Source organism: Oncorhynchus clarkii, chromosome 9 (genome assembly GCF_045791955.1).
Source record: "Oncorhynchus clarkii lewisi isolate Uvic-CL-2024 chromosome 9, UVic_Ocla_1.0, whole genome shotgun sequence".
Classification (NCBI taxonomy): domain Eukaryota; kingdom Metazoa; phylum Chordata; class Actinopteri; order Salmoniformes; family Salmonidae; genus Oncorhynchus; species Oncorhynchus clarkii.
This window is the reverse complement of record NC_092155.1, coordinates 78,520,424-78,535,145: the sequence shown is the minus strand read 5'-3', so window position 1 is coordinate 78,535,145 and position 14,722 is coordinate 78,520,424. Positions and strand designations below refer to the sequence as shown.

The 14,722-nt window shown below is 43.7% G+C and overlaps 1 protein-coding gene across 1 annotated transcript in view; it reads right to left on the bottom strand.

Annotated features, from left to right (window-relative positions):
* The window catches only part of LOC139417436 (FYVE, RhoGEF and PH domain-containing protein 1-like), a 101,330-nt gene extending 87,619 nt beyond the window's left edge, over positions 1-13,711 (bottom strand). The window contains exon 1 of the mRNA XM_071166719.1: positions 12,499-13,711. Within this exon, the coding sequence (XP_071022820.1) occupies positions 12,499-12,667 (169 nt within the window). The 5' untranslated portion in view covers positions 12,668-13,711. The remainder of the gene's footprint in view (positions 1-12,498) is intronic.
* Positions 13,712-14,722: the final 1,011 nt, after the last annotated feature.

Below are 14,722 nucleotides of genomic sequence, written 5' to 3'. Positions count from 1 at the left end.
GTCTCCCTTTGTAGTCCGTAATAGTTTTCAAGCCCTGCCACATCCGACGAGAGTCAGAGCCGGTGTAGTAGGATTCAATCTTTATCCGATATTGACGCTTTGCTTGTTTGATGGTTCGTCTTAGGTCATAGCGGGAATTCTCATCGGCGTCCGGATTAGTGTCCCGCTCTTTGAAAGCGGCAGCTCTTGCCTTTACTTCGATTCGGATGTTGCCTGTTCTTTAACATGGCTTCTGGTTGGGATATGTACGTACGGTCACTGTGGGGACGACGTCGTCGATGCACTTATTAATGAAGTCGATGACTGAGGTGTTATACTCCTCACTGCCATTGGATAAATCCCGGAACAGCCTGTAGCGTAGGATCCGCGTCATCTGACCACTTCTGTATTGAGTGAGTAACTGGTACTTCCTGCTTTAGTTTTTGCTTGTAAGCAGGAATCAGGAGGATATAACTATGGTCAGATTTGCCAAATAGAGGAAAAGGGAGAGCTTTGTATGCATCTGTGTGTGTAGTAAACATGGTCTAGAGTGTTTTCCCCTCTGATTGCACATGTGACATGCTGGTAGAAATTAGGTAAAACAGATTTAAGTTTGCCTGCATGAAAATCCCTGGCCACTAGGAGAGCCGCTTCTGGGTGAGCATTTTCTTGTTTGCTTATGGCCTTATACAGCTGGTTGAGAGCGGTCTTAGTGCCAGCATCGGTCTGTGGTGGTAAATAGACGGCTACGAATAAAATAGATGAGAACTCTCTTGGTAGATGGTGTGGTCTACAGCTTATCATAAGGTACTCGACCTCAGGCGAGCAATACCTCAAGACTTCTTTAATATTAGACATCGCGCACCAGCTGTTATTGACAAATAGACACACACCCCCACCCCTCGTCTTACCAGACGTAGCTTCTCTGTTTTGTCGGTGCTGGAAAACCCAGCCAGCTCTTTATTCTCCGTGTCGTCCTTCAGCCGCGACTCGGTGAAACATAAGATATTAGTTCTTGGTAGAATAATTGTAATCGTAGGTCGTCAATTTTATTTTCCAATGATTGCATGTTAGCAAGTAGAATTGATGGAAATGGGAGTTTACTCGCTCGCCTACGGATTCTCAGAAGGCAGCCCGATCTGCGTACTCTTTTCCTTTTCCTAGTTACTAGAAAGTAAATAGAACACAGAGGGGTTTTCTTGAACTGGAAGTTTCTCTAATGCAAAATCAGTTGAGTCCATTACTGTTTTCTGTGTTTACTAATGACCTTCCACTGACCTTGAATAAAGCCTGTGTGTCTTTGTTCGCTGACGACTCAACAGTAGACACGTCGGCTACGACAGTAAAATAAATAACTGAATCCTTTAACGTAGAGGTCCAGTCTGTTTTAGAAATGGGTAACTACCAAATAGGCTGGTGTTTAAATATCTAAAAAAAACTAAAAGCATAGGTTTTGGGAACAAATCACTCACTTAACCCTAAACTTAATCTAGGTCTATTAATAAATAATGTGGCTATTGAGCAAAGTTTATGAAACTAAACTGCTGGGTGTAACACTAGACAAGATGGTAAGATGGTCTAAATGTATAGACTCAATGGGAAATATGTCCATGACATTACAATCAACCAGACAGGACCAGACAGGACCAGACAGGAACAGACAAGTCCAGACAGGACCAGACAGGTACAGACAGAACCCCAGACAGGACCGGACAGGACCAGACAGGACCAGACAGGACCAGACAGGACCGGACAGGACCAGGCAGTACACCAGACAGGACCGGACAGGACCAGACAGGACCAGACCGGACCAGACCGGACCAGACAGGACCAGACCGGTCCTACAGGCCCTAGTTAGGTCGCACCTGTACTACTGCCCAGCTGTGTGGTCATATGCGGCAAAGAAGGACATAGGAAAATTGCAATTGGTCCAGAACAGAGCAGCATGTATTGCGCTGTCAGTGGTATGCATGTCAATCTCTCCTGGCTCAAAGGTGAGGAGCGCCTAGTTCACTATTGGACTTTGTGTGAGGTGTTGATGTGTTGAAGGTACCGAACTGTCTGTTCAAGCAGTTTGCACACAGTTTGGAAACTCATGGGTATCACACAAGACATGCAACCAGAGGTCTCTTCACAGTCCCCAGGTTCAGAACAGAGGCTGGCAAACACACAGTATTAAATAGACCCATGACTACGTGGAACTCTCTGCCACCCCAGGTAACTCAAGCTAGCATTATGTAGTGTTATGTGTATGAGGTGTTGTATTGTTTGGACCCCAGGGAGAGTAGCCACTGCCTTGGGGATCCTAATAAATACTCAATACTAAACCCTTTCTGAACCCTTTTTTGTTCTAAGAGTGCAGAAGGACTTCAGAGCGTCATCCACGGCCAAGCCTGAACATTCTGTAATGAACACACAAAGTGTAGCCTATAATCCCTGATCTGATAGGTCCTAGCTAACCTAGCGTGGCGTGGCCCTCAGATCGCCACAGCAGAGCAGCATTAGGGATGGAAACAGCCACGGGTATGTAATCTAATGTCTATACCAGATGGCTTTTATGTGAAAATGGGGGCGTTTATAAACTTCTTAAAGAGATGTCTGAATCTGATTCGGCACAGTTAAAGGCATTATATACGCACCATAACAGTTAAAGGCATTATATACGCACCATAACAGTTAAAGTCTTCCATTGTGCCAGTGGGGAGGCCAGTGGGGAGGCCAGTGGGGAGGTCAGCGGGGAGATCAGCGGGGAGGTCAGCGGGGAGGTCAGCAGGGAGGTCAGCAGGGAGGCGGGCGGGGAGGTCAGTGGGGAGGTCAGCAGGGAGGTCAGCGGGGAGGTCAGTGGGGAGGCCAGCGGGGAGGTCAGTGGGGAGGTCAGCAGGGAGGTCAGCGGGGAGGTCAGTGGGGAGGCCAGCGGGGAGGTCAGCGGGGAGGTCAGCAGTGAGATCAGCGGGGAGGTCAGCGGGGAGGTCAGCGGGGAGGCCAGTGGGGAGGTCAGCAGGGAGGCCAGTGGGGAGGTCAGTAGGGAGGCCAGTGGGGAGGTCAGCGGGGAGGCCAGTGGGGAGGTCAGCGGGGAGGCCAGTGGGGAGGCCAGTGGGGAGGCCAGCGGGGAGGTCAGCAGGGAGGCCAGCGGGAGGTCAGCGGGGAGGCCAGCGGGGAGGCCAGTGGGGAGGTCAGTGGGGAGGCCAGTGGGGAGGTCAGTGGGGACTGGGAGTAGTTTGTGGTCATTTTTGGTGAATGGCTGGGAGTAGTTTGTGGTCATCGTTGGTGAATGGCTGGGAGTAGTTTGTGGTCATCGTTGGTGAATGGCTGGGAGTAGTTTGTGGTCATCGTTGGTGAAATGCAGACACAAACTAGACATCACATGTTTGAAACTTCAGATCAGACAATAAAAGAGGTTTCACTCTGATGTAATAAACCCCACTGTGTAGAGGATACGCCTGGCCACTGAGCCTTTATAAGTTATTGTATCTTTAAAACAGGACCCACATCTTCAATAATCCCCCAAGAGGAAGTTCTACTCTGATGTGTTGTGGAAGAGGATGTGACTCTGTCGGTTCTTCCCAGCATTGCGTTACTCAGCAGAGCAGGGGATAGCAGGGGAAAGCAGGGGATAGCAGGGGAGAGCAGGGGATAGCAGGGGAGAGCAGGGGATAGCAGGGGATAGCAGGGGATAGGATATCCATTGTCATGCAGTTTAAGTCGTCTCAGGATCTGAGCCAGTCTAGTTGAGATAAGGACTCGAGAGTCATGCTGAATCAGAGAGGCTGTGCAATGTGAGGCAAGGTTCTCTCGGTGTTACACACGCGCACACACACACGCACACACGCACGTGCACGCACACACACACACACACACACACACACACAAACACACATACACCAGCACCCATCAGTGTGCAGCATTTCAAAGCAGGTGGAGGGAACATGTTATGGACACACCTGTTATGACATGTTTACCGAGGGGGTCACAGGTCGCTGGGAGATATTTAGGGTATTCGTCCTTGTTTGGTATTTTTGTATTTGAAGTTTGCTCTAACGTGCAAGTGTGGACTCCATCTGGCTTCTCCCCGCCTACAAACAAAAAACTGTAGAGAGAAGTTCTGGTGGTCAGGTCTGTACAGCGTTGGTTCACGCTCCAAGACTGTTTTGATAGCGTGGGGACTGGAATATGTTCCCTGGTCGCCTCTGGAGATAACATGAATGAATACGCTGACCCGGTCACCGGATTCATAAAAAAATACATAGATGACGTGATACCGATAGTGTCTTTGAAAAACGTTGCCAAATCAAAAACCCGTGATAGCAGCCTTGTAGAACAACTGAAAGAGAGAGATGCTAGTACTTCTGTGTGTGTAATGTTTACTGTTCATTTTTATTGTTTATTTCACTTTTGTATATTATCTACTTCACTTGCTTTGGCAATGTTTAACATATGTTTCCCATGCCAATACGGCCCCTTGAATTGAGATTCTTATAAACAGGGCAAGGTGACTGGGACAATAGTTTTGTTAAACAGTACAAATATGACTTACGCAGATCACGGATTACATCACGGTCACCAACGCTACCCTACCGGGGGATCTAAACACCTGTTTCTCAAGACTCGAGCACAATGACCGTGCGCTGCCGAGGAGAGCCCCCCGATGACAACGTGGGCTCCACACTCACAGTCTCTACTGAAGTCATTCAAACGTGTTAACCCTCTCAATGCTGCCCGGCCCAGACGGAATCCCTAGCCGTGCCCTAAGAGCATATGCAGACCAGCTGGCTGTTGTGTTCTCTGACATTTTAAATATTTCCCTAGCTCAGGCCACTATTCCCATCTGCTGGTGAAGGTTCGCCTCCAGGTGGTGAAGGTCCGCCTACAGGAGGTGAAAGCCCGCCTCCAGGTGGTGAAGGTCCGCCTACAGGAGGTGAAAGCCCGCCTCCAGGTGGTGAAGGTCCACCTCCAGGTGGTGAATGTTCGCCTCCAGGTGGTGAAGGTAGGCAACATTACCTCCTCAACACTGATTCTCAACACGGGGGTCCCACCAGGGTGCGTCCTCAGTCCCTTCCTGTATTCCCTGTATACCCACGACTGTCTGGCCTCACACAGCTTCAACTCCATCATCAAGTTTGCTGACGACACGACAGTCGTAGATCTGATCACCAACAACGACGAGGCGGCCTACAGGGAGGAGGTAGGCACTCTGACGGCGTGGTGCCAGGTAAACGACCTCTCCCTCAACGTCAGCAAAACAAAGGAGCTGATTGTGGACTGGGCATCCCCCCATCCTCATCAACAGGGCCGCTGTGGAGAAATATCTCGGCGTACACATCTCAGAGAAGTTGAAATGGTCTAACCACACAGACACCGTGGTCAAGAAGGCACGACAGCGACTCTTCAACCTCAGGATGCTGAAGACATTTGGCCTGTCCACGAGAGCTCTCACAGTGATCTACAGGAGCACCATCGAGAGCATACTGTCAGGCTGCGTCACAGTGTTCTACAGGAGCACCATTGAGAGCATACTGTCAGGCTGCATCACAGTGTTCTACAGGAGCACCATCGAGAGCATACTGTCAGGCTGCATCACAGTGTTCTACAGGAGCACCATCGAGAGCATACTGTCAGGCTGCATTATTATAATCTGAAATTCACCTGCTCCCCCCTCCCCCTATGGTCATTCCCCCCTCCCCTCAATGGTCCTTTAGTCTGCCTGCTGTTCCCCCTATGGTCATTCCTCCCTCCCCTCAATGGTCCTTTAGTCTGCCTGCTGTTCCCCCTATGGTCATTCCCCCCTCCCCTCAACGGGACTTGAACCAAAAACGTCATGGTCTCAGTCGTCCTAAGAATACTAATGTAGCATTGTAGTTATCAGTTGCCTATGATTTCTGGTCATCAGGTGTTGATGTCAGACCACAGAAACACCAGGTGTTGATGTCAGACCACGGAAACACCAGGTGTTGATGTCAGACCACGGAAACACCAGGTGGTGATGTCAGACCACGGAAACACCAGGCGGTGATGTCAGACCACGGAAACACCAGGCGGTGATGTCAGACCACGGAAACACCAGGCGGTGATGTCAGACCACGGAAACACCAGGCGGTGATGTCAGACCACGGAAACACCAGGTGTTGATGTCAGACCACGGAAACACCAGGTGGTGATGTCAGACCACGGAAACACCAGGTGGTGATGTCAGACCACGGAAACACCTGGGCAGAAAATGGGTGAATGCTGCCTAACGCTGTATTATATAATATTACTTATCCACTTTTTACTTCCAAACAACTGCATCCCTTGTCTGAATCTACTTTTACTAGTAGATGATAAAGTCAAAGTGAACCTCAGCTAAGGATAATGTTTTAAACTCAATGATAATTTCAGAGGGATACTTAATTCAAAGCAGCTCTGAATATGATTATTCCACAGCTCTCAGAGAGGTGACCCTTTAAACTGCTGGGACTGTGATTCTACACAGTGGCAGAATCTGGGCCAAGAAATCAAGAGGTAGGTGTCAGAAATCATCATGTGCCTACTGTACATCTTAAAGGGAAAGCGGAGATATACCTAGTCAGTTGAACAACTAAACCCTTTCAACTGAAATGTGTCTTCCGCATTTAACCCCAACCCCTCTGAATCAGAGAGGTGCTGTAACATAACCCTACTAAAAGATACTGCCTTAATCGACATCCACGGCGCCCGGGGATCAGTGGGTTAACTGCCTTGCTCAGGGGTAGAACAACAGACTTTTTAACCTTGTCAGCTCGGGGGATTCGATCCAGCCACCTTTCGGTTACTGAGCCAACGCTCTAACGACTAGGCTACCTGCCGCCCAGATTAATTGTTTACTGTACATTTTAAAGACCCAGATTAATTGTTTACTGTACATTTTAAAGGCCCAGATTAAATGTTTACTGTACATTTTAAAGACCCAGATTAAATGTTTACTGTACATTTTAAAGGCCCAGATTAAATGTTTACTGTACATTTTAAAGACCCAGATTAATTGTTTACTGTTTAAAGGCCCAGATTAAATGTTTACTGTACATTTTAAAGACCCAGATTAATTGTTTACTGTACATTTTAAAGACCCAGATTAATTGTTTACTGTACATTTTAAAGGCCCAGATTAAATGTTTACTGTACATTTTAAAGGCCCAGATTAAATGTTTACTGTACATTTTAAAGACCCAGATTGATTGTTTACTGTACATTTTAAAGACCCAGATTAAATGTTTACTGTACATTTTAAAGACCCAGATTAATTGTTTACTGTTTAAAGGCCCAGATTAAATGTTTACTGTACATTTTAAAGACCCAGATTAATTGTTTACTGTACATTTTAAAGGCCCAGATTAATTGTTTACTGTTTAAAGGCCCAGATTAAATGTTTACTGTACATTTTAAAGACCCAGATTAATTGTTTACTGTACATTTTAAAGACCCAGATTAATTGTTTACTGTACATTTTAAAGACCCAGATTAATTGTTTACTGTACATTTTAAAGGCCCAGATTAAATGTTTACTGTACATTTTAAAGGCCCAGATTAAATGTTTACTGTACATTTTAAAGGCCCAGATTAAATGTTTACTGTACATTTTAAAGGCCCAGATTAAATGTTTACTGTACATCTTAAAGGCCCAGATTAAATGTTTACTGTACATCTTAACTGTCCATTTTAACTGAAAACTATTATAGTAGGGTACCTGAATGTTACCCAGAAATGATTTAAAATTGAGATACAGTAAAAAATGGCTGCATGGGGCCTTTAAGATATGGCAACACAGCTGTGGATAATGGTGTGTGTGTGTGTGTGTGTGTGTGTGTAATTAAATGTATCATTTAATTACTTTATTACCTCTCATCTTACTGTCCTGGCCTTGTTGAGAGGTCAACCTGAGGTCAACTAGAACTAGGAATACGTGGTAATACATACAACATCCTGTCCAATAGTCTCTCTCTCTCTCTCATTTCCCTCTCCCTATGTAACCTAAAGCTACTAAAAGACTAATCAATATGTAACCTAACCCTATTAGAATACTGATGGACCAATCAGTATGTAACCTAACCCTACTAGAATACTGATGGACCAATCAGTATGTAACCCAAACCTACTAGAATACTAATGGACCAATCAGATTGTAACCTAACCCAACTAGAATACTAATGGACCAATCAGTATGTAACCTAACTAGAATACTAATGGACCAATCAGTATGTAACCTAACCCAACTAGAATACTAATGGACCAATCAGTATGTAACCTAACTAGAATACTAATGGACCAATCAGATTGTAACCTAACCCAACTAGAATACTAATGGACCAATCAGTATGTAACCCAAACCTACTAGAATACTAATGGACCAATCAGTATGTAACCTAACCCAACTAGAATACTAATGGACCAATCAGTATGTAACCTAACCCAACTAGAATACTAATGGACCAATCAGTATGTAACCTAACTAAAATACTAATGGACCAATCAGTATGTAACCTAACCTAACTAGAATACTAATGGACCAATCAGTATGTAACCCTACTAGAATACTAATGGACCAATCAGTATGTAACCTAACTAGAATACTGATGGACCAATCAGTATGTAACCTAACTAGAATACTTATGGGCCAATCAATATGTAACCTAACCCTACTAGAATACTAATGGACCAATCAATATGTAACCTAACCCAACTAGAATACTAATGGACCAATCAATATGTAACCCTACTAGAATACTTATGGGCCAATCAATATATAACCTAACCCTACTAGAATACTGATGGACCAATCAGTATGTAACCCAACCCTACTAGAATACTAATGGACCAATCAATATGTAACCCGACCCTACTAGAATACTAATGGACCAATCAATATGTAACCCAACTATAATACTAATGGACCAATCAGTATGTAACCTAACCCTACTAGAATACTAATGGTCCAATCAGTATGTAACCCAACTAGAATACTAATGGACCAATCAGTATGTAACCCAACCCTATTAGAATACTGATGGACCAATCAGTATGTAACCCGACCCTACTAGAATCCTAATGGTCCAATCAGTATGTAACCCAACTAGAATACTAATGGACCAATCAATATGTAACCCGACCCTACTAGAATACTAATGGTCCAATCAGTATGTAACCCAACTAGAATACTAATGGACCAATCAGTATGTAACCTAACTAGAATACTAATGGACCAATCAGATTGTAACCTAACCCAACTAGAATACTAATGGACCAATCAGTATGTAACCCAAACCTACTAGAATACTAATGGACCAATCAGTATGTAACCTAACCCAACTAGAATACTAATGGACCAATCAGTATGTAACCTAACCCAACTAGAATACTAATGGACCAATCAGTATGTAACCTAACTAGAATACTAATGGACCAATCAGTATGTAACCTAACCTAACTAGAATACTAATGGACCAATCAGTATGTAACCCTACTAGAATACTAATGGACCAATCAGTATGTAACCTAACTAGAATACTAATGGGCAAATCAATATATAACCTAACCCTACTAGAATACTGATGAACCAATCAGTATGTAACCCAACCCTGCTAGAATACTAATGGACCAATCAGTATGTAACCCAACTACAATACTAATGGACCAATCAATATATAACCCAACCCTACTAGAATACTAATGGACCAATCAATATGTAACCTAACCCTACATGAATACTAATGGGCCAATCAATATGTAACCCAACCCTACTAGAATACTGATGGACCAATCAGTATGTAACCTAACCCTACTAGAATACTAATGAACCAATCAGTATGTAACCTAACCCTACTAGAATACTAATGGACCAATCAGTATGTAACCTAACCCTACTAGAATACTAATGGACCAATCAGTATGTAACCTAACCCTACTAGAATACTAATGGACCAATCAGTATGTAACCCAACCCTACTAGAATACTAATGGACCAATCAGTATGTAACCCAACCCTACTAGAATACTAATGGACCAATCAGTATGTAACCCAACCCTATTAGAATACTAATGGACCAATCAGTATGTAACCCAACCCTACTAGAATACTAATGGGCCAATCAGTATGTAACCTTTCATGTAGTCTATAATTTAGAACCTGGAGACCTCCCAGATCCATAATTCAGGTTACTGTGACCTTTCTAACTGTGACAGTTAATACCTGCCGTATTCTGTGTATTGATTTACCCAGACGTCACTCAAATGTACTTCAACACGAGTTAATATATTTCACTTTGCCAAGTCCTACTGCATCTTGCCTATGCCGTTCTGTACCATCACTCGTTCATATATCTTTATGTACATATTCTTTATCCCCTTACACTTGTGTCTATAAGGTATTAGTTATGGAATTGTTAGTTAGATTACTCGTTGGTTATTACTGCATTGTCGGAACTAGAAGCACAAGCATTTCGCTACACTGGCATTAACATCTGCTAACCATGTGTATGTGACAAATAACATTTGATTTGATTTTAAGGCTAGAGCTGGAAAATTCAAGCCCCTTGGGTGCTGCCATAGAGTTACATTAGAAGTGCCCATCCAAGAAGACTCAAGGTCATTGGCCACAGATAAAATGACGTCAAATCACGTTGTATCTACAGTCGCTTTGATTGGACTGATCATGTCAACATCAGACTTTCAAAATCTTAGCTAGAAGTCATCATGAATCAAGTTGACAATCTACTGGCAAATACTTATTAATTCTTGTCATATGAAGAGAAAGAATGAAGGGGAAATTATAGATAAAACATATCGGTGCTCATGGACCGTTGGACATAAACATTACACAACACGTTGGAAATCACAAATTTAACAATGGTTGGTTTGGAAAGAATCAGTGACAGTGGCTAACTGCAAGCATTTCAAAGCAATCACACGCCTGCAATTCAGTGGAGTGGCTGTGTGCTGCCAAATCTGGGATTAAGTGTCTCTTAAAAATGATAAACATTCAACATTGGCCATGCTGTCGATGAAGCATGATTTGTGCCGCAGTCAAAACAACAGTTAACTTGGAACTGCGATGTCTTGAATTCACTGAAGTCAAGTTAGCTGGGAAGTCGGGAATAAACGAGCTCCGACTGGGAAAATACGTTTTGAACGGTCATCCAACTCGGAATTGTAAATCCGACCTCTTTCTAGAGCCACGACCTGAAGATCAATGATGTCATCATGAATCGACCTCTTTCTAGAGCCACGACCTGAAGATCAATGATGTCATCATGAATCGACCTCTTTCTAGAGCCACGACCTGAAGATCAATGATGTCATCATGAATCGACCTCTTTCTAGAGCCACGACCTGAAGATCAATGATGTCATCATGAATCAACCTCTTTCTAGAGCCACGACCTGAAGATCAATGATGTCATCATGAATCGACCTCTTTCTAGAGCCACGACCTGAAGATCAATGAAGTCATCATGATTCGACCTCTTTCTAGAGCCACGACCTGAAGATCAATGATGTCATCATGAATCGACCTCTTTCTAGAGCCACGACCTGAAGATCAATGATGTCATCATGATTCGACCTTGTTTTTTTTTCAGAGTTCCCAGTTGTTTTAAAAGCACCATAAATCCAGAGAATGCCAGACTTTGATGACAAAATTTGCCCACGAAGGACCACTGCACCACTTTCCTGTTCAAGTGAGCACAACACAACAAGGTGAGTCCAAAAATGTCTTGTATGCTGCTGCATAAATAATGTAATATACCAGGGAGATGTGTATACTGTAGCTAAGAAAGTAATACTAAGTGTATGTTGTGTAGTAAGCTGCTATTAGCCCATGTGCCTCATCCTAATAATTTGGTCTATTTTCACGTCTTAATTTCGCCTACTGTTCTGACTTGGTGGTGCACCTTAACCTGTTTTTGAGAAATGTAATCATTGAATATTGTAAGAGCTTTCATTGTCTGGTTATATGCCCCCTTTATTTATCCTACAGTTATGACTTGGTGTACAGGGAGAATACTGTAAGAAACAGCCCATGTTCTGTATTCTGCCGCTCTACATTTCAAAAGTTATGTTGCCTATCTCGCTCATTAATGTCTTAATCGAAATTACGGATTGCCTCTTATCCGCTCGTCTCCTTATGCCGTAGTTTGTACATCTCAATTGTCACATTTGTTTAAGCAAGTCATCCATCTCAGCTGTGTTTTTTTAAGGCAGTAAATGAGGCTGAGTTGAACTGTTTCGCTGCTGCCAGACAAGACTCAGCTGATAGCCAGGTGTTGCAGTGCTAAGGACTCACTCCATGGTGCTGAAAAGAAAGCTCTGATGTTGGGACAGCTTTATGCAGGCGCTAACAGTTTCTGGTCACCTTTTGTCACCTTTATAGTGCAATGAATGTAATGTTTAATGTGGTGTAGTGGCTTTGCTGGCATTTTCCTAAAACAAATTTGGGAGTTTGCTCCACCAAGATTGACATGCTTATTAAAATCGGCACTGTGTAGGCTACAACAAAAGTAAATAGATTACTCACGTATCCTGCGCAGCGGCGGTTGTGGTCTTGCCATGCTGCGGCTGATGTGGTAGGAGAAGCGCATGGTTTTGAACTGGCTGGAGAAGGAACCGGTACTGGCTGCCGTCTCAGGGGAAATCGACGGGCTGAAGCTCGACACTAAAGCGCTCTTCGGTCGGTTCAACTGCATACCTGCCTAATCACGGTTTACACAGGCATAGCCTAAAGGACAGGATGCGGGTTCTCTCACAGAAGTGAATAAGATTAGATTCCAGGCTTGTGGAGTTAAATCCCCAAAAAATCAGGCCTTTCCCACGAGTGGTCCGTTGGTTCGAGTCGTTGTCCCGTATCAGACTCCTGGTTGAAATGGGCTCCAGTCTTTTATCCAACAAACTGCAGTCCTCCTCCGTGAGCTGGACTGTGCGATTTGAACCCCGATCAAACTCTCTATCAACGACGGAAAAAGCCATCAAATAGATATTGATTTTATTTACTAATTATTTTACCAACCAATTGGCCTCCCCAATTTTTTTTTTATATATATTTTTTTACATTTACTGTACAATTTAATGAAAATAAATGCAACCAAATGTACTGTAACCTAGGCTACACGAGGTTGCAATCCACACCGATACATATAACAATTGTTGCAATAAAGTTACAATAAACAAACAGAAATTGGCCACATTGTTCCAACACAGATTGGCTTTGTTTTAGGGAAATGGGAAGGCTACAAACTATCTTCTTTACGACTGTATCCAAATATTTCAGGCTACCCCCAAAAAAACGAACCGCACGCTACATACAGCTGACATCTCGATAAAAGACTATGCGCATTCTGGACTAAACCGTTTTCCTCCGTCCGATCCAGTGTTATTTGAGAAAATAAACCTATTTGAAAGGCCATGCGCAAAACAAAAGGGGTTAAATATTGTAGACATTAGGCCTTTTATAAAAGTTAACGCTCGTCTCTGCTAACATCTTTCCTTCTGTTTCTGTCCTCCACTTTCCTCTGGAAACGCAATCTCAGCGTCTTTAGTCTACTTAACTTACTACAGACCACGTCTTCAAACTTCTTCAAACTCCTCCTTCCAAAGTTAAAAATAATGTAGATTCAAACCTTTCGTTTGTTTTTGGTGCATTCATTTTGTCGTCAATTTCATGTGCGTTTGTATTTACGATCCCCCAGCTTGTTAGTTATCCATTCTTTGTGTGAAACCTTCTACAACGCAGGCAAACTGCAATTCCAATTTAACCCCCCCCCCCCCCCCCCCCCCCACTCCCACCTCTTCCCGTCTCTCTATTCCTCTGCTCCTGTGTGCGTTATTCCGTCTACATGAAATCCTCTCAGCCCCCCTTCTTCGCAATCTCTCTCTCTCCCCTCCTCCACCATCTCGCTCTCCCTCCTTCCTTCCTTCGCAACATCTGGTTTTCATTTTCTCTCTTTTTTTTGCCTGAAATTTGGTGCAAAAACGTTGACAAGATCTCAGTTGTTTTTTTCGTCCCCTAAAAGTCAACATTTGTAACAGGCTTCCATTTTGTGATTAGAATTAACGGTTTTGTAAAAATCTGTAAATGATGGCAAATAAAATATCCACAAGGCGAATGCAGTAGCGTTTGATAGACCAAAGATGGACATGCTCATCGAACATCTTATTTAAAAAAAATTGCCATTAATATGGAGTTGGTTCCGTCTTTGCTGCTATAACAGCCTCCACTCTTCTGGGAAAGTGTCCACTAAATGTTGGAACATTGCTGTCGGGACTTAATGAGGTCGGCCCTGATGTTGGTCGATTAGGCCTGGCTCGCAGTCGCCATTCCAATTCATCCCAAAGGTGTTAGACAGGGTTGAAGTCAGGGCTTTGTGCAGGCCAGTCAAGTTCTTCCACACAGATCTCGACAAACCATTTCTGTATAGACCTCGCTTTGTGCACGGGAAACAGGGAAGGAACGGGCCTTCCCCAAACTGTTGCCACTAAGTTGGAAACACAGAATCATCTAGAATGTCATTGTATGCTGTAGCGTTAAGATTTCCCTTCACTGGAACTAAGGGACCTAGCCTGAACCATGAAAAACAGTCCCAGATCATTATTCTTCCTCCACCAAAATTTACAGTTGCCACTATGCATTGGGGCAGGTAGCGTTCTCCTGGCATCCACCAAACCCAGTTTCATCCGTCAGACTGCCAGACTGTGAAGCGTGATTCATCACTCCAGAGAACATGTTTCCACTGCTATAGAGCCCA